This window comes from Gadus morhua, chromosome 6 (genome assembly GCF_902167405.1).
Source record: "Gadus morhua chromosome 6, gadMor3.0, whole genome shotgun sequence".
NCBI classification, from domain to species: Eukaryota; Metazoa; Chordata; class Actinopteri; order Gadiformes; family Gadidae; genus Gadus; species Gadus morhua.
This window is the reverse complement of record NC_044053.1, coordinates 13,485,427-13,512,926: the sequence shown is the minus strand read 5'-3', so window position 1 is coordinate 13,512,926 and position 27,500 is coordinate 13,485,427. Positions and strand designations below refer to the sequence as shown.

The 27,500-nt window shown below is 44.3% G+C and overlaps 4 protein-coding genes across 9 annotated transcripts in view; 3 read left to right on the top strand and 1 right to left on the bottom strand.

Moving 5' to 3' along the window:
• lzts1 (leucine zipper, putative tumor suppressor 1) overlaps positions 1-10,247 on the top strand; it is a 19,926-nt gene extending 9,679 nt beyond the window's left edge. Inside the window, exons 1-10 of one of the 4 annotated variants that reach the window (XM_030359229.1) lie at positions 1-63; positions 1,549-1,748; positions 2,357-2,817; positions 3,583-3,720; positions 5,756-5,915; positions 6,407-6,789; positions 7,260-7,433; positions 7,721-7,852; positions 7,983-8,177; positions 8,487-10,247. The exon at positions 1-63 is cut by the window's left edge and continues 283 nt beyond it. In XM_030359229.1, the coding sequence (XP_030215089.1) occupies positions 2,536-2,817; positions 3,583-3,720; positions 5,756-5,915; positions 6,407-6,789; positions 7,260-7,433; positions 7,721-7,852; positions 7,983-8,177; positions 8,487-9,086 (2,064 nt within the window). In that variant the 5' untranslated portion in view covers positions 1-63; positions 1,549-1,748; positions 2,357-2,535 and the 3' untranslated portion in view covers positions 9,087-10,247. The remainder of the gene's footprint in view (positions 64-1,548; positions 1,749-2,356; positions 2,818-3,582; positions 3,721-5,755; positions 5,916-6,406; positions 6,790-7,259; positions 7,434-7,720; positions 7,853-7,982; positions 8,178-8,486) is intronic. The other 3 variants (XM_030359228.1, XM_030359231.1, XM_030359232.1) reach the window with 3 other exon arrangements.
• A 2,771-nt stretch (positions 10,248-13,018) lies between these two features.
• On the bottom strand, positions 13,019-19,822 carry hspb11 (heat shock protein, alpha-crystallin-related, b11). Its single transcript, XM_030359264.1, has 5 exons — positions 19,592-19,822; positions 19,379-19,485; positions 13,566-13,634; positions 13,429-13,472; positions 13,019-13,344 (listed from the first exon to the last, which is right to left on the bottom strand). The coding sequence occupies exons 1-5, from the start codon at positions 19,681-19,683 to the stop codon at positions 13,252-13,254; spliced, it is 405 nt and encodes a 134-aa protein (XP_030215124.1). The 5' UTR covers positions 19,684-19,822; the 3' UTR covers positions 13,019-13,251.
• Positions 19,823-19,824: 2 nt separating this feature from the next.
• On the top strand, positions 19,825-22,850 carry smn1 (survival of motor neuron 1, telomeric). Of its 2 annotated transcripts, XM_030359262.1 has the most exons (8): positions 19,825-20,014; positions 20,322-20,393; positions 20,515-20,634; positions 20,913-21,104; positions 21,342-21,521; positions 21,694-21,762; positions 21,988-22,095; positions 22,656-22,850. In XM_030359262.1, exons 1-8 carry the CDS (start codon positions 19,967-19,969, stop codon positions 22,710-22,712), a joined length of 846 nt encoding a protein of 281 aa, XP_030215122.1. In that variant the 5' UTR covers positions 19,825-19,966; the 3' UTR covers positions 22,713-22,850. The 2 variants fall into 2 exon arrangements, with proteins under 2 accessions (XP_030215122.1, XP_030215123.1); XM_030359263.1 differs by lacking the exon at positions 20,913-21,104.
• Positions 22,851-26,197: 3,347 nt separating this feature from the next.
• Positions 26,198-27,500, top strand: part of rtkna (rhotekin a) — a 56,968-nt gene continuing 55,665 nt past the window's right edge. Inside the window, exon 1 of one of the 2 annotated variants that reach the window (XM_030358255.1) lies at positions 26,198-26,602. In XM_030358255.1, coding sequence (XP_030214115.1) covers positions 26,492-26,602 — 111 coding nt within the window. In that variant the 5' untranslated portion in view covers positions 26,198-26,491. The remainder of the gene's footprint in view (positions 26,603-27,500) is intronic. The other variant, XM_030358254.1, reaches the window with a different exon arrangement.

The window sequence follows — 27,500 nt, the reverse complement described above, 5'->3', positions numbered from 1 at the left end:
CTTGTGTGGAGTGGAAGCCGGGCTCTGACTGCAGCAGAGGGGATGGATGCTTAGGACCGGGCAGTAAGTAGGGCTCTTCTTTTGTTTTCTGTGCACTGCAGTCTGTGTGGTGTTGCTGGTGAACATCACAGTGAGTCAACGTGAGAGGGAGGATTGTTTTAAGGGGAGCTCTGGTCTCCTGTGGCAGAGAGAGAGGGGGAATCATTTGAGGACAGCAGACAGTGGCATAACTTCAGGTTTTCCACCGATTCGTCACGGTTTGATGCTTTTGTCAACTTTGTCAGGCAGCAGTTGAGGACTTATAGTTTTGCAGCACACTGCATCTCTTATGGTGGGAATTGCAAAATTAGGTGTTGGTTCAATTCCTGGTGTGTAATCCGTGTATAAATAGACGGGATAAACCGCTGCATACAGTATGTGATCTTGTTATTTCAGCCCCAGTATGTGATCTTGTTATTTCAGCCCCGAAACCCCCCCCCAGGGGGGGGGGGGGGGGGGGGTTCGTATTGTCCTCGTTACATTTCGCTATCTCATGTTAGCATTATTTTACGCATCATCTTCGCTTTCTGAGTGATGAAAAGTGACAAGAGAAAGTTCCCGCCTCCGCCTTCTCCTCCTCCCTTGACATCTCGCTCCTCACACAAACTATTCCAAACACTCGATGACATTGACGAGGATGCGTGTCCTCCTGACAGGACCAAGCAAACGGCAATTAGGCATGGATTAGCTCCCGGCTAACTGTGATTTTCCGCCAAAATGTGTACGATTATGGCCGGCACTTTGGACCCGGCGCCCTTTCTGTGGCTGATCCCATTATAAAACCCTCACAGGCCCGGGACCAGGTGGTTGGGGAGGGGACCCGGTGCTATTATCTACTTTAGAGCTCTTTGCCACTGGGGTAGCTCTGGAGAGAGGGGCCTGTCCCACTGGACTTTTCCCCAGTGGGTTGGAGATCATCCCCAGCATAGCGTCTGGGGCTCCTAGTTCTCTATGGAAGGAGGAGGCTGCCATGGTGTGTGTGTGTGTGTGTGTGTGTGTGTGTTTGTGTGTGTGTGTATTGGGGGGGGGTGTTCTTCTTCACTAATCTTCTTTTGATTTGTGAAGAAGAAGGAAAGGACACACACCATACACACGCACAACAACACATACAATCAGAGAAAAAGGATTGGACACCAACACATATTTTTCTCAACTGCCAATCATTCTTCCAAATGTAATGTTACAAAATTGTGAACAATAGTAGAAACACACCAGCACACCCCACCCCCCCCCCCCCCCCCCCCCCCCCACCCACACACACACACACACACACACACACACACACACACAAACACGCACTCACACACACACACACAAACATACACACTCACAAAGCACACTTTCACACACACATGCGCGCACCACACACACACACACAAACACACACACAAAACAATTTGGACACCAACACATAGATCTCTCAACTGCAATCTGCCAATCATTCGACCAATTGGAACAATAATTTAAAAATAAGATTTGTTGTTTTATATTATTTTTATTTTGCCAAAGGCAGAAAAAGGAGGGTGCGGGTGGTATCAGTCCTTTCCTGGCGAGGCCATCGTGGAGCCAAGTGTGATTACCTGATTACCAGTCAGTCTGGAGGAAGGGCAACTACAGAGTTATTTGTCAAGACCAACGGCTGTGCTATAATTCTGTTGCACAAAGCCAGGCAGCGAGCCAACGGCTTCCTCTCACTGTTTGCTTAACGTGTGAGTACACTCCTGCCTGAGGAATGCATGCTTAAACAGAAAAACAGATATTCACAACATCTTAACCCCATTGAAGGAAAGAACTTAGGGAAGCAAAGCAGGTATTGCAGAGCTGCAGGGCAAGTGAGATTAAAAAATATGTTTTTACCAAATATGAGATATAAACCTGTTATTGTCGGCCTCCTCTGATATTACTATTTGATACATGTTCATGATGTTCCAAATATATTTTCAAAAAGTAATCCTTCTTATTTTTTAACTCAGTTAACCGGGTTAAACTTATAAAAAAAAAAAACTTGTGCGGCTGCATATTTTGCATGCAAACATCGAGCAATCATCAACCATTGACCTCATATACTAACTGACCTTATATATAATATTGAACTTTGAGTCATAAAATGTCGCTAATCAAGAGAAACCGCTTAGGGAACCAATGTGCCCGGCCCATTTTCTACTGAGAAACATCCCCCAGTGTTTCAGTCCCCAATACGTTCAGGCGTGGTCTGAACCTTGTTAAACCCTTGGTGACGATTGCCCGGGAACACTGCTATATAAATACATCTTACCGACTTACTAACCTACTTTCTTCCAATGTCTTTATCCCGCAGATGAAAACCGTGGCAGCTGGTCTCCGAGGTCATGAAGCGTGTTCTCTGCTCCCGTGGGTATAACCTGACCTCCACCCCCAAGACCACCACCCCCACCTCCCCCACCACCCCCACCACCCCCAGTACTCCCACAACGCCGCCGGCCCCCACCCCATGCCTCCACCTATGCCGGCAGCGCCATGGGTAGCGTCAGCAGCCTCGTCAACGGGAACAGCGTCCAGGAGAAACACTGCCAGGCGTCGGACCCCCAGCTAAAGAAGGGGGCGAGCCACCAGCACCACCCCCAGCACCACCTCCACCCCCCTCCGGCCCGGAGGGCGGGGGGCCGCAGCCTGCTGTCTGAGGGCCTGCTGAACTGCGGCCTCGGTCAGGGGTCCTCGTCGTGTGCGTCCACGCGCCCCCCCGCTAAGGGCCTCTCTCATTCCAGGTCGGGACGGAGCGAAGACTTCTTCTACATCAAGGTGGGCGTGAAACGTATATATATATGTTACAAATAGATATGCCATGTTAGTTGTGTAATGAAGTTATTGCAAGGAGGCAGGATGGGGGGTGACCCCCCCTGAATTAATATGCATGTCAGAAGCACGTCTGGGAGGGTTTTTAAAATGTAGCGATATTTTCTTTGTTTTTGTACGGGTTTGTAGTTCGATTCAACCTTGAATGATAGAAATCGAAAATAGTACTTATTCACTATCAAAAGGGGGATATTTACACCGGCAGGAGGATAAACACATCATGTCAGGCTTGAAGCGCTGTAGCTGTATCCAGTTCACACCTCACCGAATTTCCATTTTTCAATTCGATTTCCTCTCATGCGGAGGGGGAAGAATGAATAGGGACTAAGTAGTAGCCCACCAAACGTCACAACGTCTCGAAGATGTAGCGAGGAAGTCCTGCTCTGGAATCAATCTCCTTTACAGTGAGGTTACATCAATACAAGCAACGCATAACTAGCGCTGTGGAATTCCCCATCTGTGATCCATAAATTACTATCCTATCTTTATCTTATCTCGAACCAAACTCAGAACAAAGGAGCGAGCGGTGAAGGTGATATGTGTCGTAGGGCCTATGCTCAGAGAATGACAGTTGGGATGACTTTCAGATAAGGGGACGGGTGACACACTGCTAAAAGTCCTTGTTGACTTACAACTCATGTCCGTTGAGCAAAGCCCTCCAATGAAAAAAAACACTTTGTTTACATACTGTCTTCTCTGGTTGCCTCGTAGGTAAGCCATAAACCCAGGGCTGTGTACCAGCGAGTAGGACCAATGGACAACCACATCTCCACAGACGATGGCAGTGGGGAATCCAAAGGGCGACAGCCACTGAAACTGCTGCCAGTGTTGGGCAAGAAGGCGGAGAGGGTAAACACCTTGTCTAGAGAGGCACCAGACACCCCCACTCTATAAACAAACACGCAACAACCTTTAATGTATGAGCAATGACACAGAGCATCTTATTATATAACCATGGTCTTTAAACGTATTAAATATATTGTCAGTGTTGTAGAGTGTTTAAGTCCACAGTGTACCTGTAGGCGCACGCTGTGTACGATGCCTCACCCCTACTGGCTCTTTAATAACACGTACATAGTATATATATATACATATATATATATATATATTTATGCATCCTAAATCCAAATTTCTTTGATCTCTCTAAGGTATGGATGCAGTTAAGAAATAAAGTACAACCAAAATTGCTTCATCTCAGTTTGACATATAGTCCGCCCAGTGATGTTATGAGTATATATTACAATGCTAATTCTTTCAGTGCATGTGGTTGACATGTTGCACAGCCTAATCTAAAAGGCGCCGTTAGTAAAAGAAAAGTGCCTTTTCCACCACAACAAACCTCGTAGCTGCGTTCCAACTTTTCCTCGGGAGCGAGATAAATAGGTAGCGGCAGCATTGAACGCGGCCGGTGATAAATAACCTGCTCCCAGATTAATATCCTCCTAATGCATTGATCTTCTAAGAAGTCATCGCTCTGACACAGCTGGGTACTCAAACACCAGGCTTCCCTTTTTCAATGGGCCATAATTTCCCCAGGAGAGCGGGAAAAAAAACAGGGACAGTCAAAAGGCAAACAAAACAAAAAATAGAAGAGGTGAAGAGAAAGGAGAGAGCGGAGAGCGGAGGTGGGGTGTGTGTGTGTGTGTGTGTGTGTGTGTGTGTGTGTGTGTGTGTGTGTGTGTGTGTGGGGGGGGGGGGGGGGGGGGGGGGGTCTATGTGAGGAGGAGAAGGAGGAGAGGAAGGAAAAAAGTGTGAAAGTCATCGGATTTCCCGATCGTGTAGTCAGTGAGAAGGAATGCTGAGTTCACAGGCCTGGGCTTTTGGACTCTAGCAGCAGTTCATATTGTTAATACAACAGTGGGGGCAATTCATCTTCCGCCCGACAACACATATGGGAGGGATGTGGGGTTCAGGGAAGGGGGGGGGGGGGGGCCAAATAGAGGGAAAGGGATGTATAGGATGTGACATAGCTCAACAGCCTGGATTGAGACATGAGTATAAATTCATAATTTAAATGATTTGTCTTCCATGACAGCATGGTGCATCTTGGGCCGTTTCTCAACGTCGTCCACCCTTAGTCCATCAGCAGATTTGTCCAATGTTCACGTTGTTTCAAGCACGTACAAGAGTCGATGAATATCCTTTCATGAATGGCTCTAGTTTCAGTCAGGTTTAAACGCTGCTCATCCTATCATGTACTCTGCCTGTGCAAGACTATCAATATTTGATATAATATTGCCATTTAAAGGACGCTTTTACCAAAAGGGTTTCACAATACTATAAATGCTTACATTCATATCATGTTTTGTTGCCCTAACGGGATATGAGGAGGTTGAATGTACGATATTCTGATAACTGTCAGGGTGAAACAGACCCTCAAATTCCCCATTTTCCCTGCTTCAGGGAAGTGCCAGTCAAGACAGAATACAGCAGATCTACAAGAGGCGTTATATTCACTGTTGACAAACAACACATATTTTGGATGCGTGTAGCCGAAACTGACAGAAGAGAACTGGGCCTGTTCAAGAGAGATGGATTTCCAAGCTATTATGAGCCTTTATGTCAGAGTTCAGGGCCATTCTGAATGTTTGGCTCCAGATACAGCGATTTGGTCGCAACTCAAATGCCATATAAACAAATAATACTATCAAATCCATGGTGGGCCATTTTCCACACTGTGCTGGCGGCCAATCAGCACGCAGGATGCATCTAAATAACCCTACAATCACAATGTCACCCTCCGACTTGCATACAAAAAACAACAATTACGACAAGCAAAACCCTCCATACAATACACTCACAGCCCACAACCCAGGGTCAAAAACAGCCTCCAAAACACAATAATAACAGACAACACAACCTGTCCATCATTTCGTTCTTCCAGGCGCCCGCTGCCAAGTTATATATTCATCCCACTGCCTCGGAGTCGGGGGTTCCTAGGAGCTTGTCTGCAACCCAGGGCCAGAACAACCCGGACACTCTCTGCCTCCGGGAGACCACGAAGAGCCCTGACATCCACAGACACAAACAAGATACCTTCTCAGGTACTGCCAATATAAGGCTCTCTCGCCTCGCTAATGTTTGCCCACCATTGCTCGCTCACCACGGCCAGCTGGTACAGAACACAAACATACACATACACACACACACACACACACACACACACACACACACACACACACACACACACACACACACACACACACACAAGGACACACACACACACACACACACACGCACACACACACACACACACACACACAAGGACACACACACACACACACACAAACACACACACACACACACACACACACACAAGGACACATGCACACAAGGACACACAAACACACGCACACAAGGACACACAAATGCAGTGATACACACACACACACGGACAGACACTTGCACACACACACACACACACACACAAACACACACACACATGCACGCACACACCACACACACAAACACATAAACACACACATAAATAAAATCTGACATTTAGATTTTAATCAATTCTGTCTATTTATTGCAGGAACCCTTTCCGACTCGGGGCGTAACTCCATGTCCAGCCTTCCCACCCACAGCACCAGCGGGAGCGTCAGCACGGCCGCGGGCCCCGCCGTGTTCCTCACTGTCCACGGCTCGCTGTCGGGGCACGCCCTCAATCAGGGGGCCCCTCCCAACGTCCCCCCGTGGTGCGGCGTGAACGGCGCTAACCTGGGCCCCCGATACAACGACGGAGGGCTACCGGCTGTGGCCAATGGCGACTCCGGAGCGCGGCCCCCCACGGAGGACCCGGGCCCTCTGACGGAGACGGGGGCCGGCAGCCGCTCGCCCATCAACACGGATGAGCTGCTGATTGAGCGCCTGGAGCAGAGGCTGCTGGAGAGGGAGTCGGAGCTGCAGGACCTGCAGGTAGAGGCCGCGCCGCGTCTGAGCCCAGCACCGGCACCCTGCCTCAATATCAGCCCCTATAAAACAGCACCCAGCCTCAATAGCACCCCCTATAGCACGGCACCCAGCCTCAATAGCACCCCCTATAGCACGGCACCCTGCCTCAATAGCACCCCCTATAGCACGGCACCCTGCCTCAATAGCACCCCCTATAGCACAGCACCCTGCCTCAATATCACCCCCTATTGCACAGCACCCTGCCTCAATATCACCCCCTATAGCGCAAGCGTACGGATTTGTTAATGTATAATATCCACATGAACAGCAAGGTGTAGCATTTGAAATGATACCACTATCATGAATGTGGTCATCACTGCTACAGAGTTATATATATATATACATGCCATTAAAGCACAAATACAAATACAAATGGTGGGAGGGGGTCGTTTTTAATATATGTCGAAAAAAACGAATACTGTTTCAACGTGCAGGTGAGCTTTGAGGAGAAGGAGGAGAACACGTGCCAGCTGTTTGAGGAGCGGCAGCGGTACTGCGCGGACGAGATGGAGGGGCTGAAGCAGCGCTGCTCCACCAAGCTGCGGCAGGTGTCCCAGAGAGTCACCAGGAACCACCAGGCCCTGCAGCAGCAGGTCGCCACGCTGCAGGTCAGCCCCCGCATCACCATCACCCGCCATTCCCCCCCCCCCCCCCCCCCCCCCAGGGCCGAGACCAATCGATGACCGCATGCACCTCAGTGTGTATTCACGAGTATATAAATGAACAGAGTGAGGAGAAACAGGACAGCTGAGTGAGCTAATGTGTTTAGAGAAGTACAATCTGCCGGGAAAACGTTGTCTATCAAAGTCTGACAAGGTTTTAACGTATCTGCCTGTATCTGTTAGAATCTGTGTATTGAGACGATCTAACAGATGTTTTGATCTGATCACCACAGGCCGAGAAGGAGAGGCTTCAGGAGGACATCGCTAAGCTGACCCAGGAGAAGGAGCTGGCTGAGGTGAGGCTGAGGTCCTACGAGACCACCAACACACAGCTAGCGCCCACGCTGGAGGAGATCCAATGGGAGGTGAGTACGTGTGTGTGTGTGTGTGCATGAGCGTGCATGCGCGTGTGTGTGTGATACCAATTGTCAATGCAGATTCCTTTGGTTTGGTTTTTCCACTCTTTTCTTCTCAAACCTCCTTTCTATGATACAGATTTGCCAGAAGTCCGGGGAGATCTCGCTGTTGAAGCAGCAGCTGCGAGACAGACAGACGGACGTCAACCACAAGCTGAACGAGATCGTGAGCCTCAAGTCCGCGCTGAAGGAGAGCAAGAGCCGAATAGAGGCGCTGGAGAGACACAGCAGCGAAGACAAGGACCAGATCCATTCTCGCACCGTTGAGGTGGAGGTGAGCTTGTTTCAATGCTTCCTCTTGTTGGAAAGTTGTGTTCATGTTCTGGCTTTGATGACGCAAACACTGACAACAAATCTTTGTATGAAGTGCACCATGTGGTGAAGTCCAGGAGGTAGCAATCAGCCCGTGCTTGTTGACATAGTTTTAAGCATAGCAATTGAACAGGCAAAAAGCTTTTGGCTGAGCGTCTGCCACACAGTAAAGCTTTAATGCATCGCATTGATTGGGCAAAGAAATAGTCTGACGTCCATCGCAGAGCAGCACGGTATGAATATTTATCGTTCTTGAATTCTTTTGTTTCAGGTGTGCCAAAATGAACTCCAGCGCAAGAAGAACGAGGCGGACTTACTGCGGGAGAAGGTGGGCCGGCTGGAGACAGACATCCAGGGCATGAAGCAGGATCTGGCCTCAGCCAAAGAGCAAAGGCAGAAACACTGTTTGAAACTCGAAGCTCAGGCCCAGAATCTAGACAATGAAACGGGCTCGCAGAGCCCGGAGCAAGCCGCAGAGGGGACTAGAGGAGGAGGAGGATGTGGAGGAGGAGGAGGAGGAGGAGGAGGAGGAGGAGGACGAGGAGGAGGAGGAGGAGGCACCACCGACGCCCTCCAGAGAGAGGTGGAGAGACTGCAGAAACAGCTCAGAGAGGAAGTGGAGTCTCGGGAGAGTCTGGCCAGCAGCTTCGAGAAGGAGCGGCGTACATGGAACAAGGAAAAGGACAGGGTGATCCGCTACCAGAAGCAGCTGCAGAACAACTACCTGCAGATGCACAAGAAGAACCTGGACCTGGAGCGTATCCTGAAGGAGCTGAGCGCCGAGCTGGAGAGCAGGACCGAGCTGGACATAGACGCCCCTTACTGCACGGGGCTGCAGACGTACGACGATGTGATCGCCACAGAGATCTGAGGAGCGTGCGTGTGTGGGAGTGACGCCAGGGCGGGAGCGGGGGGTAGGAGAGACACATGGGGGGGGGGGGTTAATCCACTGGCACCTAGATGTTGTCACACTGATGCAGTATGGTAACAGATGTTACACACCGAGTCTAGATACAACGACACAAACGACTGATCTACTGAAGTTCACCTGTCAACACGTTTGCTTGACAGTAAAAACACAATGCCTCTGTTGTTTATTTAGCACTAAGTCCTCAGGTCCATAAAAGAAAGTACTATTCAAATTCAGGTTAATGCAACAAAAAAACATAAATTATACATTCCTTTTGTTTAGAGATCAATAGAAAAACATGGCTGCCCGTTCCCCTTGTAATCGTTTTTTTCATAAGGGTAACTCTTCGTTTATCATTTTGTCATGAGAAACAACATTTATTAGCTGCCACAGCTGATGATTTATCCATGGTGTGATTAATGTCTCACAGTGACACATGATGAGCACAATAATCAACTAGCTTCACTCTGGGGCCAGCATGACAAATGAACAGGATGAAACAGGCCTATGAGGTCGCTTGGTCAAGTCTGTAATTAACTAACTGATATTTGGTAGAGCTACACTGGTTGTGATATTATAGTAACAATAATAGATGTTTACATGAGTCTATCTTAATATATTTATTTTTTAGATGATACTGAAATAAAACAGATAGACATAGAACAAGACCATCAGGTTTTCATTTAAAATGTTTAAAACAATCGATCACAAAGTGGCTTTCTGTCAGTTCAGGAATAAAATAGAAAAATGTATTAGGTATTACATACATCATTCTTTCACTTTTTGATAGATTTTGTCAACATGATATAAGTGTTTTTAGCAAAGGATATTAAAAGCTCACACTTTGATGGATGGATCACTACACGTATGGATTTCCACCTAACATTAAACGGCTGAGTGTATCACTAGAGAAAACGTCCACACACTGGATGTGTGTTCATGTATTACTAAATAATTCCTGAATGAAAATAAATACCATGACTGCACTGTGTTTGAGAGTGATCAGAATTGAGGTAATACTGCAAAAACAAAAAGGGAATGTCGCAAATTTCACTTCAGATATTATCACTTCTGATGTTATTGTGTTTCCAAGATTCAATATAAATTCATTATGCCACTGAACATTTTCTTATACTGAAAATATGAGATCACCTTTCAGTCAGCAGGCACTTTGTGTTGTCCACACTGAGAAGAGGACATGTTTGTGAGTTGTTGACTTGACCTTTGACTTGTCTTTGTTGCTATAGGCAAAGATGATGCAGTGATCTGTGGTGCTCATCACTGCAGCACAAAATGTGTTGGAAGAGAGAGAGAGAGAGAGAGAGAGAGAGAGAGAGAGAGAGAGAGAGAGAGAGAGAGAGAGAGAGAGAGAGAGAGAGAGAGTGAGAGAGAGCGGGAGTGACAGACAGACAGACAGGCAGACAGACAGACAGACAGACAGGCAGACAGGCAGGCAGACAGACAGACAGACAGACAGACAGACAGACAGACAGACAGACAGACAGACAGACAGACAGACAGACAGACAGACAGACAGACAGACAGACAGAGAGAGAGAGAGAGAGAGAGAGAGAATTGGGAGCATCATTGCGTAAGCACTTGAGCTGAAAAGCATTATTATTTCTTGGCCCTGGTACCGCTGAATAACTAAAAGTTAGAAGTAAACAAGCAGATTAAAAGACTCCAAAACATTGGTTTTAAGTACAACTCGAAGGTAAAGATAAAAATGTCTTCCTTTGGCATTTGCACAAGTCAATCTCCTGTTGGGTTTATATGATGATAAAAGTATTCTCCAAACGCACTTCCACAGTGAAACAAGGCTGGATGTTATAGTGGGCTAGATAAAACACACCGTGATTCATACAGGAAGATGAATGACTTACTGTCAACTTTAACAGAGAATAGTGTTTCGAAATGGATTGTTTAATATGGTTTATTTTGTGATCTACTTCTTGATAGTGTTCATGACACCACTGTGCGAGTAACCACTATTTATAACGTCTCAAATAAACCTCAATGTTTTTAATGCATCAAGGTTGCGTTTTCAGTTACATAAATTGTCAAACCCCTAATTTTATACAGGCTAAGGTCTCAGATGCCCACTCCAGCACACACACACACACACACGCACACAAACACCACCTTTTTTCCGCTTTTGCTAATTACCACGTATCTTGCTTTTGTGAGCTTTAGCTTTATATGTACCAGCAGCACTCCAATCCAAACTGAAATCAAATTAAGGGCCATTGTCAGTGTCTGCCATTTAGTCATTCAAATAAAAGCATGGCGATGCTGGATGAATACCAAGCAGAACTCAGACGCACCAAGTGGCCGTTAACACAAGACAGTTAGAGAGATGGAAGCAATGACTTCTACTCTCGATGCCTTAAAACACAGGCTCTCGTCAAAACAACAAGCACACATAAATTCAAGGAAAACATTCATTTTCAGCAACATTGATGCTGTTTTAATCTTGAACCGCTTCGAAACCTGTAAATAATAATAGCAGCCGGATCGGTGGTTCTGATGATACTTCTCATTATTGCAATGCATATTGTCATTGTCATTGTGTGTGCGAATGATTTAATAAAAGGGTTTGAAGCGTGGTTGATAAAAACGGTGAGGGGCCGAATGGGTTTTCTTGCTTTCGGTTGGGTTTCTTTTCTCCATTTGCCGGTATCCCTTGGGTTCAACACACACCGTCTTGGGCCAGCAGATGTCTCCGTGTGATTGGACAACAGCTGCTCGACCATCAGAAGAGATTGGGTGATGATTTAGCTCTGTCCCGCAGTGACATGATAATAATGCCGTGGCACCCTGCTGGGATTTTGATGATCGGCAAACAGGCGGGCACAAAGGGGCCTGAATTAATTAGCCGTGCACTGGGCCCGGGACATATCCCCTGGTACACAAATAGGATCCTTAGTAGTCACCAACCCAGGCCGCCAGAACATTAACATTAACACCAGAACGCATCCAACTGTCTCTGCTCTGCTAAAAACATGCTTTTTCCTACTCCTAACATTGTAATATATATTCTAACTCACGGGCTATCCAAGACTCAAGAATAAATCATCCATTTTCTATGTGTTTCCGACAACCACTACAAGAATCACATGCTAGATTGCAGCTCAAATCCATTGTATGGGGTAAGTTATTAAGCTGTGTGTTTCGTATTGTTTTATTGGTTTCTCCTGGAGCCCCGCATCTAGACCAGAGCTGTAGCGGCGGATCCAGCGAAGGCAACTCCCCAATCTGATCCATGGTCAACTGAGTAATTGGGAAGGGAGTCCCTTAGGGTGCCATAGCTCTGCTGCTAACCAATGCTACTCCTGGCATTGTGTGTGTGTGTGTGTGTGTGTGTGTGTGTGTGTGTGTGTGTGTGTGTGTGTGTGTGTGTGTGTGTGTGTGTGTGTGTGTGTGTGTGTGTGTGTGTGTGTGCATAGGAGTACAAGACCTGTGCCTTTGTCTAGCTCATTGGCTCTGAAACCACCTGCCCCCCCCCCCCCCTCTCTCCGAAGTCCCCCAGAGAGAGGGTGGGAGGACAGGGTGGGTTGGGGGGATGGGCTGATTCAACTTGCCTCCTTAATTAGTTAATTATCTCCATCTCTCAGTCAGAGATTATGCGGTATGCTCTCTTAAATAAATATACCAGCATTTATCTGATTCTGAATAGCTTATTTTGAGCAGCTGACATATAAGAGTGAGAAATTAACGAGAGCAGCTGTACAGAAGGTAAACATCATTACGAATACTGGATAGAGCTGCATCCCAAAATTTTTGAGCAAAAGACAAAACAGAAAGAATTGAGCGATAGGTATCGTCCCTCAATCAAAAGTGATTGAAGTTGATATATTTAAAATGCAATTTAAAAGAAAGATGTAGGCGATACGGCTGATTTAACTGATTTAATCCATTTAACTCAGGCTGCATTTCCAAGATAATTAAAGACATACAACATGTATTATGCTAGTTCTCCAAACTGACTGTCTGTAAAGTAATTTCCTTAAGAGCTTGACACAATGTGACACACTTGGCCATGCCATTGACAAATACAAAAATATAACTGAACTGGCCCCTATACACTTTGGAAAAGGACATCTTGCCAGTGCTGGGCCCTGGAAGACTAGGTCTGAATGCTGACCCTGTGCACTGAGACAAAAGGATCGTATCCCGAGGTGATGATGAACCGCAGATGGGAAGCAGTGGTTCCTTTTAGCTGGAAAGAAAGAAAGACATAAAAGCTTCATCACCATGACATCTATGATCTCTCATTTCTGTCATTTGTGTTAAGGACACTTACTGAAATAGCATTTGATTGCAGTTGACCTTCGGTTTGTTCAAATTCTGCAATGAAAGGATTATTGCAGCATTTCTATTCTTTGACAGGTTAAAATATATATTACTTATATAATGTCAATACAAGGTTTTTTTTTTCACCTGTTTCTGCGACAGATTGAAAGTCTTGAAAGGTATCCAATGTGTTTGTTTCTATCTTCAGGCTCTTAACTGACCAAAAGAAAAAACACAAGATACATTCTTGAAAGACTGACCAAACGTAATTAGTGATTAAGAGACCATGTTATGCAATAATTTATGATAACTATGATTGCATGAAAATATAGGCTTTACAATCTTTGCAGAGAATAAATACAGTTTGAGTACTGTTCGAGCAAAATAATAAGACTACGGAATTACGGCTGCATTGACCTCATTATAAAGTTTCTTGTTCGTATTTTGTTAATTGTCACCAACCCCGCCTTAATTGTAGACTGTGTTAGCAAATATCTGATTATTAATTCATGAAGGACACTGAACTGTTTGACCTTTTATCATTAATTAGATGGAATATTTCATTATATTTTAGCATTTCATGGGGAGAAATGCTCCTAATGAGGTATTTTATTTAAAATAGGCCTCCTGTTATGCAGGTACATGGCATCAATCCATCACCTGCTCAGAGTCACTACGCCAAAGTCACTTGAGCACCTAGAGATGGACAACACCATCTTTTGAAACAGCAGTTTAAAACAACAACTTTGGAAAGTATGTATCCTATATTTGTTACATTCTCACAGAACCAAGCATACATACGTCTTATCAGTGTGTTGTAATTAGAAAATATGATTATATAAGCATGAAAACTCAGGATCTGTGGGAAATTGCTCAGATAGGCCTAAAAATTTCCTGAAAGGGCGAAGTTGATGTGTAATTGGATATTTAGAAGTGTCAAAGTTAGATAGCACAGCATTACTCATATAATAATGTATTTAGGTCTAATTAGGGCTTCCATTTAACGCATAACAGATCTACACTTAGAATGATTACCCTGCTGGCACTGGCAGCGAACCGGTGATTCTGAAAATAACAACATCCAAAGAAGGCAGTACACAATAAGATATGTCAGGTAGCCATAGGGCTTGTGCATCGTGACGACAGACCGCAATGACCTTATATTTCGGACGTTAATGAAAAGTAATTTGAATCCTTTATGGTATCGTTGTTTCGACCTATATATGACTCGTAGAGTGGAACGTGTTCCACGTGTGGTTTATTCAGAGACACAAGGTAGAGGAGCTTGCACTCTGGATATGGTTCATGAAATACAGGTAAAATTCAGTCTATGTCGGAAATGGGCGGTAAACCTTTGGTCTCTCGTGGCCTGGGTGGAGTAGCAAAGAGGCCATGCTTGTAGGGTCTGACTTATCTTAAACCCATACAACTCTATATTGTGTTGTGTTGACCACTTTATGACTTAGAAGAAGAAGCTATTCAGGACGGGTGTTAGCACTAAACATGTGTGATCTAATGAGGTACTGATGTTGAACATCATCAAATGGTCTAAAGCTTTTTTTCCTCTCTCTTTTGTACAGCACTTAATCGTGAAATCATTAATAAACGTCCTCCTCATCCTCATCGTCATCCGCTTATCCGGGGTCGGGTCGCGGGGGGAGCAGCTCAAGCAGGGGGCCCCAGACTTCCCTTTCCCGGGCCACATTGACCAGCTCTGACGGGGGGATCCCGAGGCGTTCCCAGGTAGGGTTGAGCACCGAAACTCGGTTCCAGTAGGGAACCGGTTCCGACGTAAACGGTTGTAACGAGATCGAATAAGAACGCACTTTTCGGTTCCTCATAACGGTGCCTGACGTTTTTTAACGCCCCCTGCCCCGCCCCCATGGTGTTGCGGCGTCAATATGTGTTTGTGTGTATTTTCGTTTGGATATGATTTTTTTATATAGCGCTACCTACCGCCATACCGGTGTATTTGATTACACAACGTTCGGAACGCAGCGCTGCGCGACTCTGATTTAGACGGGACCCTTCTCAATGTTGTGGTAAACAAGCATGGTAGGCCTACGACTACGACTTTCTTTATAGGTCCATGACTGCGAGGCGTGGTATTCCAGGCCAACTGGTAAAAGAGTGTGTCACGGCTTTCAAACATATAAACCATAAAGCCTATGGGCGCCTCGAGACTCGGGACGGACTTGTCAACGTGCTGTGGCATCGCTTACTTGATGTTGTTTTGATTGAAGATCGGCAGGTTGTAGTGGGTGAACGTGAATGTGTGTGTGTGTGTGTGTGTGTGTGTGTGTGTGTGTGTGTGTGTGTGTGTGTGTGTGTGTGTGTGTGTGTGTGTGTGTGTGTGTGTGTGTGTGTGTGTGTGTGTGTGTGTGTGTGTGTGACGTGACTGCGGTCAAACCAGCCGACTCATCAAGATCGGTGGTCAAGCCAGCCGACTCCGTTTTTTGCCGTACCTGTATATACTAGCCATTATGGTAATAGTGTCTCAGAACTAGTTTCAAATAAAAGCATTCGTCGGGTTCATACAAAAAGACAGTCAATAAAAGCAAATACTATCAAAGGAAGTGTAGGGCCGCTGTGGTATTTACTTTCAAAATAGAAGCCCACCAAACATTCCAATATGAGATATATTACATATGATTTTGGATACGATTTAAAAGAAAATACCCTGTTATTCCAGGCTCATTTCACTGCAGGGCGATAGCTCAAGACCCATAGGGTCACCCAAGAAGTTTCAGGACATTCTGATGAGTAGTTTCAAAATAAAAGCCCACCAAATATGAGACATATTACATATGATTTTGGATTCGATTTAAAAGAAAATGCCCTGTTATTCCAGGCTCATTTCACTTCAAGGTTATAGTTCACAACCCCATGGGGTCAGGCAAGAAGTTTCAGAACATTCTGATGTGGAGTTTCAAAATAAAAGCCCACCAAACATTCCAATATGAGACATATTACATATGATTTTGGATTCAATTTAAAAGAAAATGCCCTGTTATTTCAGGCTCATTTGACTTCCGAGTTATAGTTCAAGACCCCATGGGGTCACTCAAGAAGTTTCAGAACATTCTGATGTGGAGTTTCAAAATAAAAGCCAACCAAAGTTTCCAATATGAGACATATTACATATGATTTTGGATTCAATTTAAAAGAAAATGCCCTGTTATTTCAGGCTCATTTCACTTCAGGGTTATAGTTCAAGACCGCATGGGGTCACGCAAGAAGTTTCAGAACATTCCGATGTGGAGTTTCAAAATAAAAGCCCACCAAATATGAGACATATTAAATATGATTTTGGATTCGATTTAAAAGAAAATGCCCTGTTATTCCAGGCTCATTTCAATTCAAGGCTATAGTTCACAACCCCATGGGGTCAGGCAATAAGTTTCAGAACATTCTGAGGTGGAGTTTCAAAATAAAAGCCAACCAAAGTTTCCAATATGAGACATATTACATATGATTTTGGATTCAATTTAAAAGAAAATGCCCTGTTATTTCAGGCTCATTTGACTTCCGAGTTATAGTTCAAGACCCCATGGGGTCACTCAAGAAGTTTCAGAACATTCTGATGTGGAGTTTCAAAGTAAAAGCCAACCAAAATCTCTAATATGAGACATATTACATATGATTTTGGATTCAATTTAAAAGAAAATGCCCTGTTATTTCAGGCTCATTTCACTTCAGGGTTATAGTTCACGACCCCAGGGGGTCACGCAAAAGGTTTCAGAATATTCTGATGTGGAGTTTCAAAATAAAAGCCAACCAAAGTTTCCAATATGAGACATATTACATATGATTTTGGATTCAATTTAAAAGAAAATGCCCTGTTATTTTAATCTCATTGCACTTCAGGGTTATAGTTCAAGACCCCATGGGGTCACGCAAGAAGTTTCAGAACATTCCGATGTGGAGTTTCAAAATAAAAGCCAACCAAAGTTTCCAATATGAGACATATTACATATGATTTTGGATTCAATTTAAAAGAAAATGCCCTGTTATTTCAGGCTCATTTCACTTCAGGGTTATAGTTCAAGATCCCATGGGGTCACGCAAGACGTTTCAGAACATTCCGATGTGGAGTTTCAAAATAAAAGCCAACCAAAGTTTCCAATATGAGACATATTACATATGATTTTGGATTCAATTTAAAAGAAAATGCCCTGTTATTTCAGGCTCATTTCACTTCAGGGTTATAGTTTAAGACCCCATGGGGTCACACAAGAAGTTTCAGAACATTCTGATGTGGAGTTTCAAAATAAAAGCCCACCAAACATTCCAATATGAGACATATAACATGATTTTGGATTCGATTTAAAAGAAAATGCCCTGCTATTCCAGGCTCATTTCACCTCAGGGTTATAGTTCAAAACCCCATAGGGTAACCCAAGAAGTTTCAGAACATTCTGATGTGGAGTTTCAAAATAAAAGCCAACCAAAATCTCCAATATGAGACATATTACATATGATTTTGGATTCAATTTAAAAGAAAATGCCCTGTTATTTCAGGCTCATTTCACTTCATGGTTATAGTTCACGACCCCATGGGGTCAGGCAAGAAGTTTCAGAACATTCTGATGTGGAGTTTCAAAGTAAAAGCCAACCAGAATCTCCAATATGAGACATATTACATATGATTTTGGATTCAATAATCTCGGGTTACACTAGTGTGTGGAATAACAGGGCGTTTCCTTTTAAATTTAATCCAAAATCATGTCTAAAATGTCTCATATTTCAAAATCTAGTGGGCTTTTAATTTGAAACTACAAATCAGAAAATCCTGAAACTTCTTGGGTGACACTATGGGGTTGTGAACTATGACCCTCAAGTGAATCCAAAATCATATGTGATATGTCTCATATTGGACATTTTGGTTGGCTTTTATTTTGAAACTCCACATCAGAATGTTCTGAAACTTCTTGCGTGACCCCATGGGGTCTTGAACTATAACCATGAAGTGAAATGAGCCTGAAATAACAGGGCATTTTCTTTTAAATTGAATCCAAAATCATATGTAACATGTCTCATATTGGAAATCTTTGTTGGCTTTTATTTTGAAACTCCACATCAGAATGTTCTGAAACTTCTTGGGTGACCCTATGGGGTCGTGAACTATAACCAAGAAGTGAAATGAGCCTGAAATAACAGGGCATTTTCTTTTAAATTGAATCCAAAATCATATGTAATATGTCTCATATTGGAAACTTTGGTTGTCTTTTAATTACAAACTCCACATCAGAATGTTCTGAAACTCCTTGCGTGACCCCATGGGGGCGTGAACTATAACCATGAAGTGAAATGAGCCTGAAATAACAGGGTATTTTCTTTTAAATTGAATCCAAAATCATATGTAATATGTCTCATATTGGAAACTTTGGTTGGCTTTTGTTTTGAAACTCCACATCAGAATGTTCTGAAACTCCTTGCGTGACCCCATGGGGTCGGGAACTATAACCATGAAGTGAAATGAGCCTGAAATAACAGGGCATTTTCTTTTAAATTGAATCCAAAATCATATGTAATATGTCTCATATTGGAATTTTTGGTGGGCTTTTATTTTGAAACTCCACATCAGAATGTTCTGGAACTTCTTGGGTGACCCTATGGGGTTGTGAACTATAACCCTGAAGTGAAATGAGCATGGAATAACAGGGCATTTTCTTTTAAATCGAATCCAAAATGATTTGTAATATGTCTCAGATTGGAATGTTTGGTGGACTTTTATTTTGAAAGTAAATGCCACAACAGCCGTACACTTCCTTTGATAGTATTTGCTTTTATTGACTGTCTTTTTGTATGTACCCGACGAATGCTTTTACTTTAAACTAGTTCTGAGACGCTATTAACGTAATGGCTAGTATATACAGGTACGGCAAAAAACTGGGTCGGCTGGCTTGACCGCCGATCTCGATGAGTCGGCTGGCATGACTGCAGTGGGACGTGCGTACCGTTATAGCTGTCTATCGTCACTTGGTCGATGCCCGTGGTCTCAGCCAGGCGGACGATGAACTCCTGCGGGAACATCCCGGTGGACAACCAGAACGTCTCGGCGTTGCTACAGAAAAGAAAACAACGTATTCATACAGCGGTACAAACGGTTTACACAACATTAAACCGGTGTACACTTTGCCAAATCACGCGAAAACGAAGGTGAACTTCACCCGTCGATGATGTTTCTCGGCGGCTGAGCCTCGTCGCTCGAGGACGCCAACACGACCTTCCCTCCCAACGCGCCAAGGGAAGAACCTGTCATCGTATCAATTCAACCATGAACGGCGAACTGCCGACGGATAAAGTACGATCAAACACAATGCGTTCGATGTAAGCAAAGCGCCGATCTCTGCCGGAAGAGATGCCGTCGCTGTCTCGGCGTTGCCTTGCCAACTGACGCGCCATATATACGTCACGCATTTGGCCCGCGAGTTGACGCGACGTCATCGTTGATGCGACGCACATTGTTCATCAAGAAGTAGCAGCAGTTCATCAAGTTTTTGAAATACGTATTCACCGGCGGAGACAGAGCTTCGTGGTTTGCGATGGCGAACAGGAGAGAGGACGTGGTTTTCGCCCGTGGAGCTGCGCAGGTGAGAAATCAGTCATAGCCTTGATGTGACTCTAACGTGACAGAGTAGCATGGAGTGTGTTAGCCTGGCTACACACACATTGCTATTAACACTGCGATGTGCATGGACCCCAAACTATAGATCTGTTATAAGTCTAAACGAGGGTGAATGTCGTCGTCAAATATAAGTTATGACTGTTTGGTCACATGAAATCAGAAACTCGGTCAGAGGTCTCATCCATTGACACCTGGCCATGATGACCTGGGCTGACTTGTGACAACGCGAGCTGGTAGCACATTTTGTTTTATCTTTGTCCTTTCATTTTCAGAGTGATGATTCTGACATATGGGATGACACTGCTCTGATAAAGGCATATGATAAGGCTGTCGCGACGTTCAAGGTATGGTGTTACTGTTACCTGAATGGATGTCCGTGAGAATTGAATGACTTCAAACTTCACATCTCAATTCGGATTTTGTGTTCAAATATTTACGCTCATTTTGCAATTGAATATCTACTAGACTGCACTTAAAGATGAAAAAGACCCACCGGCCTTCAAGAAAGACCACCCAGGAAAGAAGCGCAAGGGCAACAAAAATGATCTCAGCAGGAAAAGGAGTAATGCACCCCCAGACAAAGAGGTTGGTCAATAAATATACATCTGTTTATAAAACCTTCAACAACCCAACTGTCACTATAACCTGAGCATAGTCTTTACCGAGAACTTTTATAGATCCCACCTTGAACCTATTCTAGACCAAGAGCTAGATAATGTTGTGTGTCCACAATAAAAAATAATTGATCTTGGTCTACGTTTTGGAGGTTTTACTGTACGCTAAAGCTCAATGAATCCTCTATGGCTAAACTCTATCCTAATCCTTCTAACATAACTGAACGGTGCATACTTGTTGTGCCACAGTGGCAGGTTGGAGACTCTTGCTGTGCATACTGGTCAGAGGATGGCCAGCTGTATGCTGCCACAATTTGCGGCATAGACAAGAAGAGGGGCAGTTGTACAGTTTTATTTACAGACTATGGCAATCAGGAGGAGCAAAGCCTTCAAGATTTGCTCTTGGAAAACTCTGAGGTCGAAGAAGAAACTTGTGTTAAGGTATAGTAAAGGACATTGTTGGACATGTTATTGTTGGTTTTGTTTTTCGACCAACCTTGGAGGAAATGTAAGATGCCATTTTAATATAGATTTAAAATGAAAGAGATGATTGTGTATTTGAGTCTTCTAATGGAGGCGATTTGTCTGAAGACACTAATGGAATTCAGTGGGTGTATAGAGGAGTGCATTGGAATTCAAGCGATATGCTCTTTCTTTCTGTCTTTGCCCCGAATGAAGGTCAATGAAGCAGAATCTTCCACAGAGGAGAGCGACCGGTCTACCACACCTCAATCTCACAGACGGCAAGCACACAACAAGCCCCCAAAATACAAATCCCCCAGAGAACCCCCTCCACTGTTGCCCCCTGGTCTTCCTGGATTTCCCCTCGGCCCGCCCCCAATGCCAGGCTTCAAATCGGTAAGAAGGACTCCTCTACCAGTTAGCCTTACACCATCCATTCCTTAATTAGTCAGAGGAAAGAGGCTCGGGCCACCTTGCACGGAAAAACCTAAATTCCCTTATGAATTAATTAATTTGTTGATATGAAATTAGACAACATATGTTTGATAAATAATTTTTCCACCGAAAGGGAGGAAGTAAACACTCCAGTGGCCCCGTCCCTCCAGCCTGGCCCCCCATGATGCCCTGCGGTCCCCCAGTAAGTCTCACGATTATCTCTTTGTGATGCAAATAAGTCACCTTTTAAATTTTATAAAGGCACAGTGTTCTTGAATCTATATACAGTATACAGAACTCTCTTTTACCAAATTTGTTGTTCTACCAAAGTCGCCACACAAGTTCACAGACTGAGTCTGTCTTCCGGTTTCACTTCCTCTGAGCTCATTCTCCTGTTGTTTTTTGTTTTATTTTCCCACTTCCTTAGATGATCCCGCCCCCTCCACCCATGAGCCCTGACATGGAGAATGACGAGGCCCTGGGTGCCATGCTCATCTCCTGGTACATGAGCGGCTACCACACAGGATACTATCTGGTAGGTGCAATGACTTTAATGGACCCTTATTTACCGCCGGGTGGGATGTCGATTTTCTAGCCATTATCGTCCCTATAGGGACATGACACTTGGCAGTCAATGTGCATCGTATCACACCCGGCATCAGACATGATCGATCAATCATACATCACACCTTGTGGTAGAGTATAGGCCCTTTTACCTATTTTAAGTAGGTAGGGATAGCAGAATAGTTTTGGTGGTTGGTTGTTTTATTCCCAGCTTAAAGGTTCTTGGTTTGAATCCCCAATGCCTGAAACCTTTTGTGGCCCTAACTGTAATGTATGGAAAAAAAACAACTGACTTGACTTTTCTGTTTGCAGGTATCTTAAAGTCTCTTTAGATAAAAAGTGTATTCTATACGGTGGTACATTCAGTTACGATTATATTCATTCAACTTATTCTAAAGAAGTTGTGGCAGTTCTGGGAATTTGTTCAGCTAATGCATTTAAACCGTGCTTGTTCACAAACTGACGTTGCGGTTGTTGTGTCTCGAGGGGAAAAAAGATCCCTGACGTACGCTTTCTCTCCCTTTCTCCCAGGGGTTGAAACAAGCACAAAAAGAATCTGCTCCACGCAAGAAGTCCAACCACAAGTAACTGATGCTGCCGCTTTAGTCCTACACAGATGGCTCTGTCGAAAAATTAACTGTACAAACTGTATTATGAATGTTGGTTTCTTTTTTTGTATGCTTTGTAAAAAAAAATGATATGTATAATAAAGGCTTCCTAACAGTGTTTTGGTAAGCTGTGTCTCCTGTTTGACTAATGAACCCCTTCCTGCCTCTCTTGTAGCTCGGTGCTAAACGACAGTGCTAGATTTCCAACATTCCTGCTCAATGCTTTTGGTTTTTTTTGTGGTAGGTGGCGCCCTTGTTTAATAGCGCATTTTATTAACGATAAATGCCCATTGGAGACCTCTTATTCTAGTAAACCGAATGCTGAGCAGTTACAGCATTTGCCTGTTATGGCTGACATTGTCCAGTAGAAGCCTCTCTTCCCAGAGTGCACATCCTTTGGGTGGCAGCAGTGCATTATGTTCCAGGACCAGGGTATCTGCAAGAAAAGAGGAAATGTCTTTACATCTACATCGTATATCAGTTGACTGTTTGGATTTAGGCCGGTTCTTAGTCATGGTGCTGTGCCTCTGGTGCTTTGCACATGGTTAATTCAGGCGATGGTCTCAGAACAGGGCCAGCATTCATGTCATCCCTCTCCCCTGAGGAGTTCTCTCCTCTACCCAATATAGGACCACATCCATCATATGCCTTGATATTATATTATATTCCCAGCACTGGTGCATATCGCCTTAGGGTTCTGGTGTAGGGACAAAAGAAGAACTCAAGACTCAGTCTGGTGACGAATGGACTATAGAACTTATTTACCTGTAGTTGACAGGGAAATATCTTTAATTGTTTATGTATCATTAGTCTGAGATAACACATGGAATAACCTGAAGAAGAGATGGATGAATGTAGTGTATGACCAATTTACTCGTACAAATAAGTTATTCCTTAACTGTAGGCGTACTTCGACTCACCGTGGGATTTAATATCCTATAATCCTTTCATATTTCCAATACTAAACGTAATGCGCTTCACTTGTCTAAAGTACTATTTCCGCAAGTTGTATTTTCAGCACGGTGAGAACGGCACTGTATATTGGATCCATGCTTATTTATAGCAGAGACAACCACATGTAATTACAACCAGGGGAGCCAGCGTTGCTCTGCTCCATTTGTAATGTTTTCAGTTCTCGAGAAAAGAGTCCAAAGCATGCATTCTTGTACTAGTGGTTTGGTTGGCTTCCCTTCCCACCGCCCTGTTTCTACCCTGGTGGCATTACCCTGCTCTGCTGTAAGACAGCCAGGGCAAAGGACAGTGGAATAGGAATGTGTATAGTGTAAAGTGAGAGTCTGATGGTGTGCCTGTGTTGGGGCCATGTGATCATCCTCCTGCTGTTCTGTGGCCCATCACTCTCCTGGTGAAGAGCGGCCCCCTTGTTTATGAGCTGCCTGTGGCTGACGTTTCATATCCCCCGGTGACGGCGCCAATGTGGACGTTTTCCTTCCAATTTCAACAGACGCATCTTAATCCGTGGCACATTGGGCTGTTTTGCCATGCGTATGTATGAGTGAAGACGGAAATACAGTCCCTTTTTATGCAATATGTACATGAAGGATGTTTTTTTGATACGGTTCATAAAGGAAATGTATCTTGTGCACCCAGAGCCAGGATTAGAAATAACCAATATCAAAGCCAGTACAAAGTTGTTTTGGCTGGCTGAAGTCTGCGCAAAAGAAACCCCGCACGGATGTGATAAGGATCTAGCCCGGGGTTGAAGGATGGCCAGGCCGTGCGTGGGAAACCATGGGCTCTCTGATATGTTGATCCACCCCTTCTGGACCCGCAGTGGCTGATGTGTAAACATTATATGAGCACACCGAGCCGTCCAGGGAAGAGATACTCCTCCAAGTGTTTATTACTGCATGAGCTGCAACACCTAGGGGGCTGTGGTCTATAATGTAACTCCCATCATCAACACAAACATCCTGATGTAAATGAGGGGCAGTGGTTATAGATGTATACAACGCGAGTATCCACCTGCTGGGCTGACAGTACTATTCTGTTACTACTGCAGTACTACTCTGTTACTACTGCAGTATGTCGGTCTTTCTGTTTTCTGAGGCATATTCAGTTTGTGCTGCAAAGCTGTTTTTTCTGAGGACCATGTTTCATAGGGAGAATTATAGGCTTGTATAATTCACCACTTGATTTAACATGTACGGATGGCCTGGGACATATTTAAAGGAGCCAGAGTCTGCAATATGACCCAACAAAAAACACAACTATCATAAAAACCTTTTCATTGCATCAGTGTTTTTTGTATATCCACGGTGACCCCAAAGAAATGGTAGTCAGTATGTGTAAACACGTACTAAATTTAGATTTGGGTGGCTTAAGTAGACCAATATGAGGACAACAGGGAGAGCAGTGTGTAACTGGAATAAAACTGAAATGCTTGTGCCAAAACCAAAAGGGTTTTACTGCAGGCTGAAAGTCAGAAAGCTGCAATGTTCGAAGAATGCCTGACAACATTAGGCAAAAAAAAAAAATGAAATTATGTTTGTGTAATGAATCATCTCAACGAAACACAACCATGTCTCATTTAAAAAATAGAAATTATTTCGCAAGTGTTAGCAATAGGTGTCCTTGAATGACCACTACTTGATTCAGATAGGAAGGGGCTGCTCCAGGTGAATTTGACCTTTGTTTCTCTTATCTCAAAGGTTTGGCTGAATAAAATCATGGTTAACCTTCAATTCGGCTGCAATATTTTCAGTTTTCTTTTGAGTGCATGTGGCCCTCCGCCACCACAGGGGTCGGTCTTGACTTGTGTTACAGCCATATGAATAAGAATCCGCTCTATAGGCGACTGGTGTAGACGCGACTCTTGCCAGTGACACCGATCCCGGGTGACCCTCTGAACTCTCAGAATTCCACACACAGCGAGTTCGGTTGATTTACAATGAAAACAGGCAGACTGACGTGGGCAGTCCTGCAGTACCGTCCGTCATAGTGGGTGGGTTATAATGCTCGTCAATAAAATGACATTCCAGTGCCATACCCCAAACCCCCCTCTCGATAGCATTCCATTAAAGCTGAATTTTCTTATTTTTAAATAAAGATGAGTTTGGAAATGGCATACCTGCAAGCCAGAGAAGGTTAACATGCATGATTTTCACCTAAAATTGTATTCTACATTTAAATTCTAATCATAACCAAATCAATAATCCAAAAATTATGCACCAAACTGATATATTTTTAATTGCATAACTAATGAAAAGCTCATGATAGCCTACTATTCAGCCTCATAACTTTGACATTTCAGAATAAAAACACGCTGAGTGATTTTGGGATCTTAAAATTTGAAGGGATCAATAAGTTATCATAGAGCTCACTGTTGTTTCGACTAAACCCAACCTCAATCAGATGGTTAACAGCACAGCCCACCGCGCCGCTTATGCTGCAAATAAGTACCCCACCGGCAGAGGTCTCTGGACGCATAACCGGAGCAGAAGTTGGGTCGTGCACTACTGTCTGGTGTCACCATGTCAGGCAGTCAACACAAGCGCCTGAGTGTGTGTGGACGTTGAAGAGAACGAGCAGAACGGAGATCGGACGGCGTCTACCGGGGTAACTTTCAGATGAATCAGAGTCAAAGTTGATAAATCCTGTGGGACTGTTGTTGCCAAGACTGAGAGTGGGACGTTTATTTGCGCTTAGCTGTTTGGAACTTGCGGACTGAATTTCGAATTGAACATCCACTCAAACAACGAAACTTATCAGAAGGTGCGAGTGGATTCCGCAAAGGAGAGTATGTTTTGCCGGAATCAAACTACAAGGGCGACTGTGGCCCGCGGCTCTGCCCTTGAAATGGAGATACGGCGCGGGAAGTTCAGAAGGAGCCTTTTCTTGGACACATCACAGGTAGACCTGGAACTGATCCACCGAATACACCATGACCACACCACGACCACACCACACTCACCACACACACACACTCTCTCTCTCTCTCTCTCTCTCTCTCTCTCTCTCTCTCTCTCTCTCTCTCTCTCTCTCTCTCTCTCTCTCTCTCTCTCTCTCTCTCTCTCTCTCCCTTCACACACTTTGCAACTTTATTTGCTCATGGTCCTCTCAACTGTAATAACTGTTAGAAGGAATGCTATTATGAAGTCGAGTGTGTATGCGTGTGCGTGCGCGAGTGTGCGCTCGTCCTGAGTGTTTGTGTAGGGGATGAGTTGCTGTCCGTTCCCCAGGCTGATGTGTGTGACGCATTTGCCCTGTCTGCTTGAAGCTGTTCTTTTTTAATAGTATTTTATTATTCATGTCACATGGTAGTCCAAACACAGACACACTGCGTGACTCTATCGACCCGCGGTGATCTCATGCCGGAGTTAAAACCTAATCCATGAGATCATCTTGGTTCTAACACAACCCTGTGTCCTTTTGTTGCCCCTACAAGATCTAGCCCTAGGTTTTTCGGAGAGGTATTTTTTGGGGGCAAGATTACCTCAATAATGAATCCACCAGCAATTAACATTCATGAGGTCCTGTTCCTAAGTCAAAGTGGTTGGGCATGGAGCAGCTCACATATTGACAGGCCTACATAATACACTTGATGAACTTCCTCTGTTTCCCATTGCATTTCCTAGGCTATGCATCCAGGTTGAGACATTTCTCTTGTTGTAATTGTATTGTTTTATTACCTGCGTATCATACTGCTTATGATACTCAGACAAAAGCCTGACTTTCTCTCTCTCTCTCTCTCTCTCTCTCTCTCTCTCTCTCTCTCTCTCTCTCTCTCTCTCTCTCTCTCTCTCTCTCT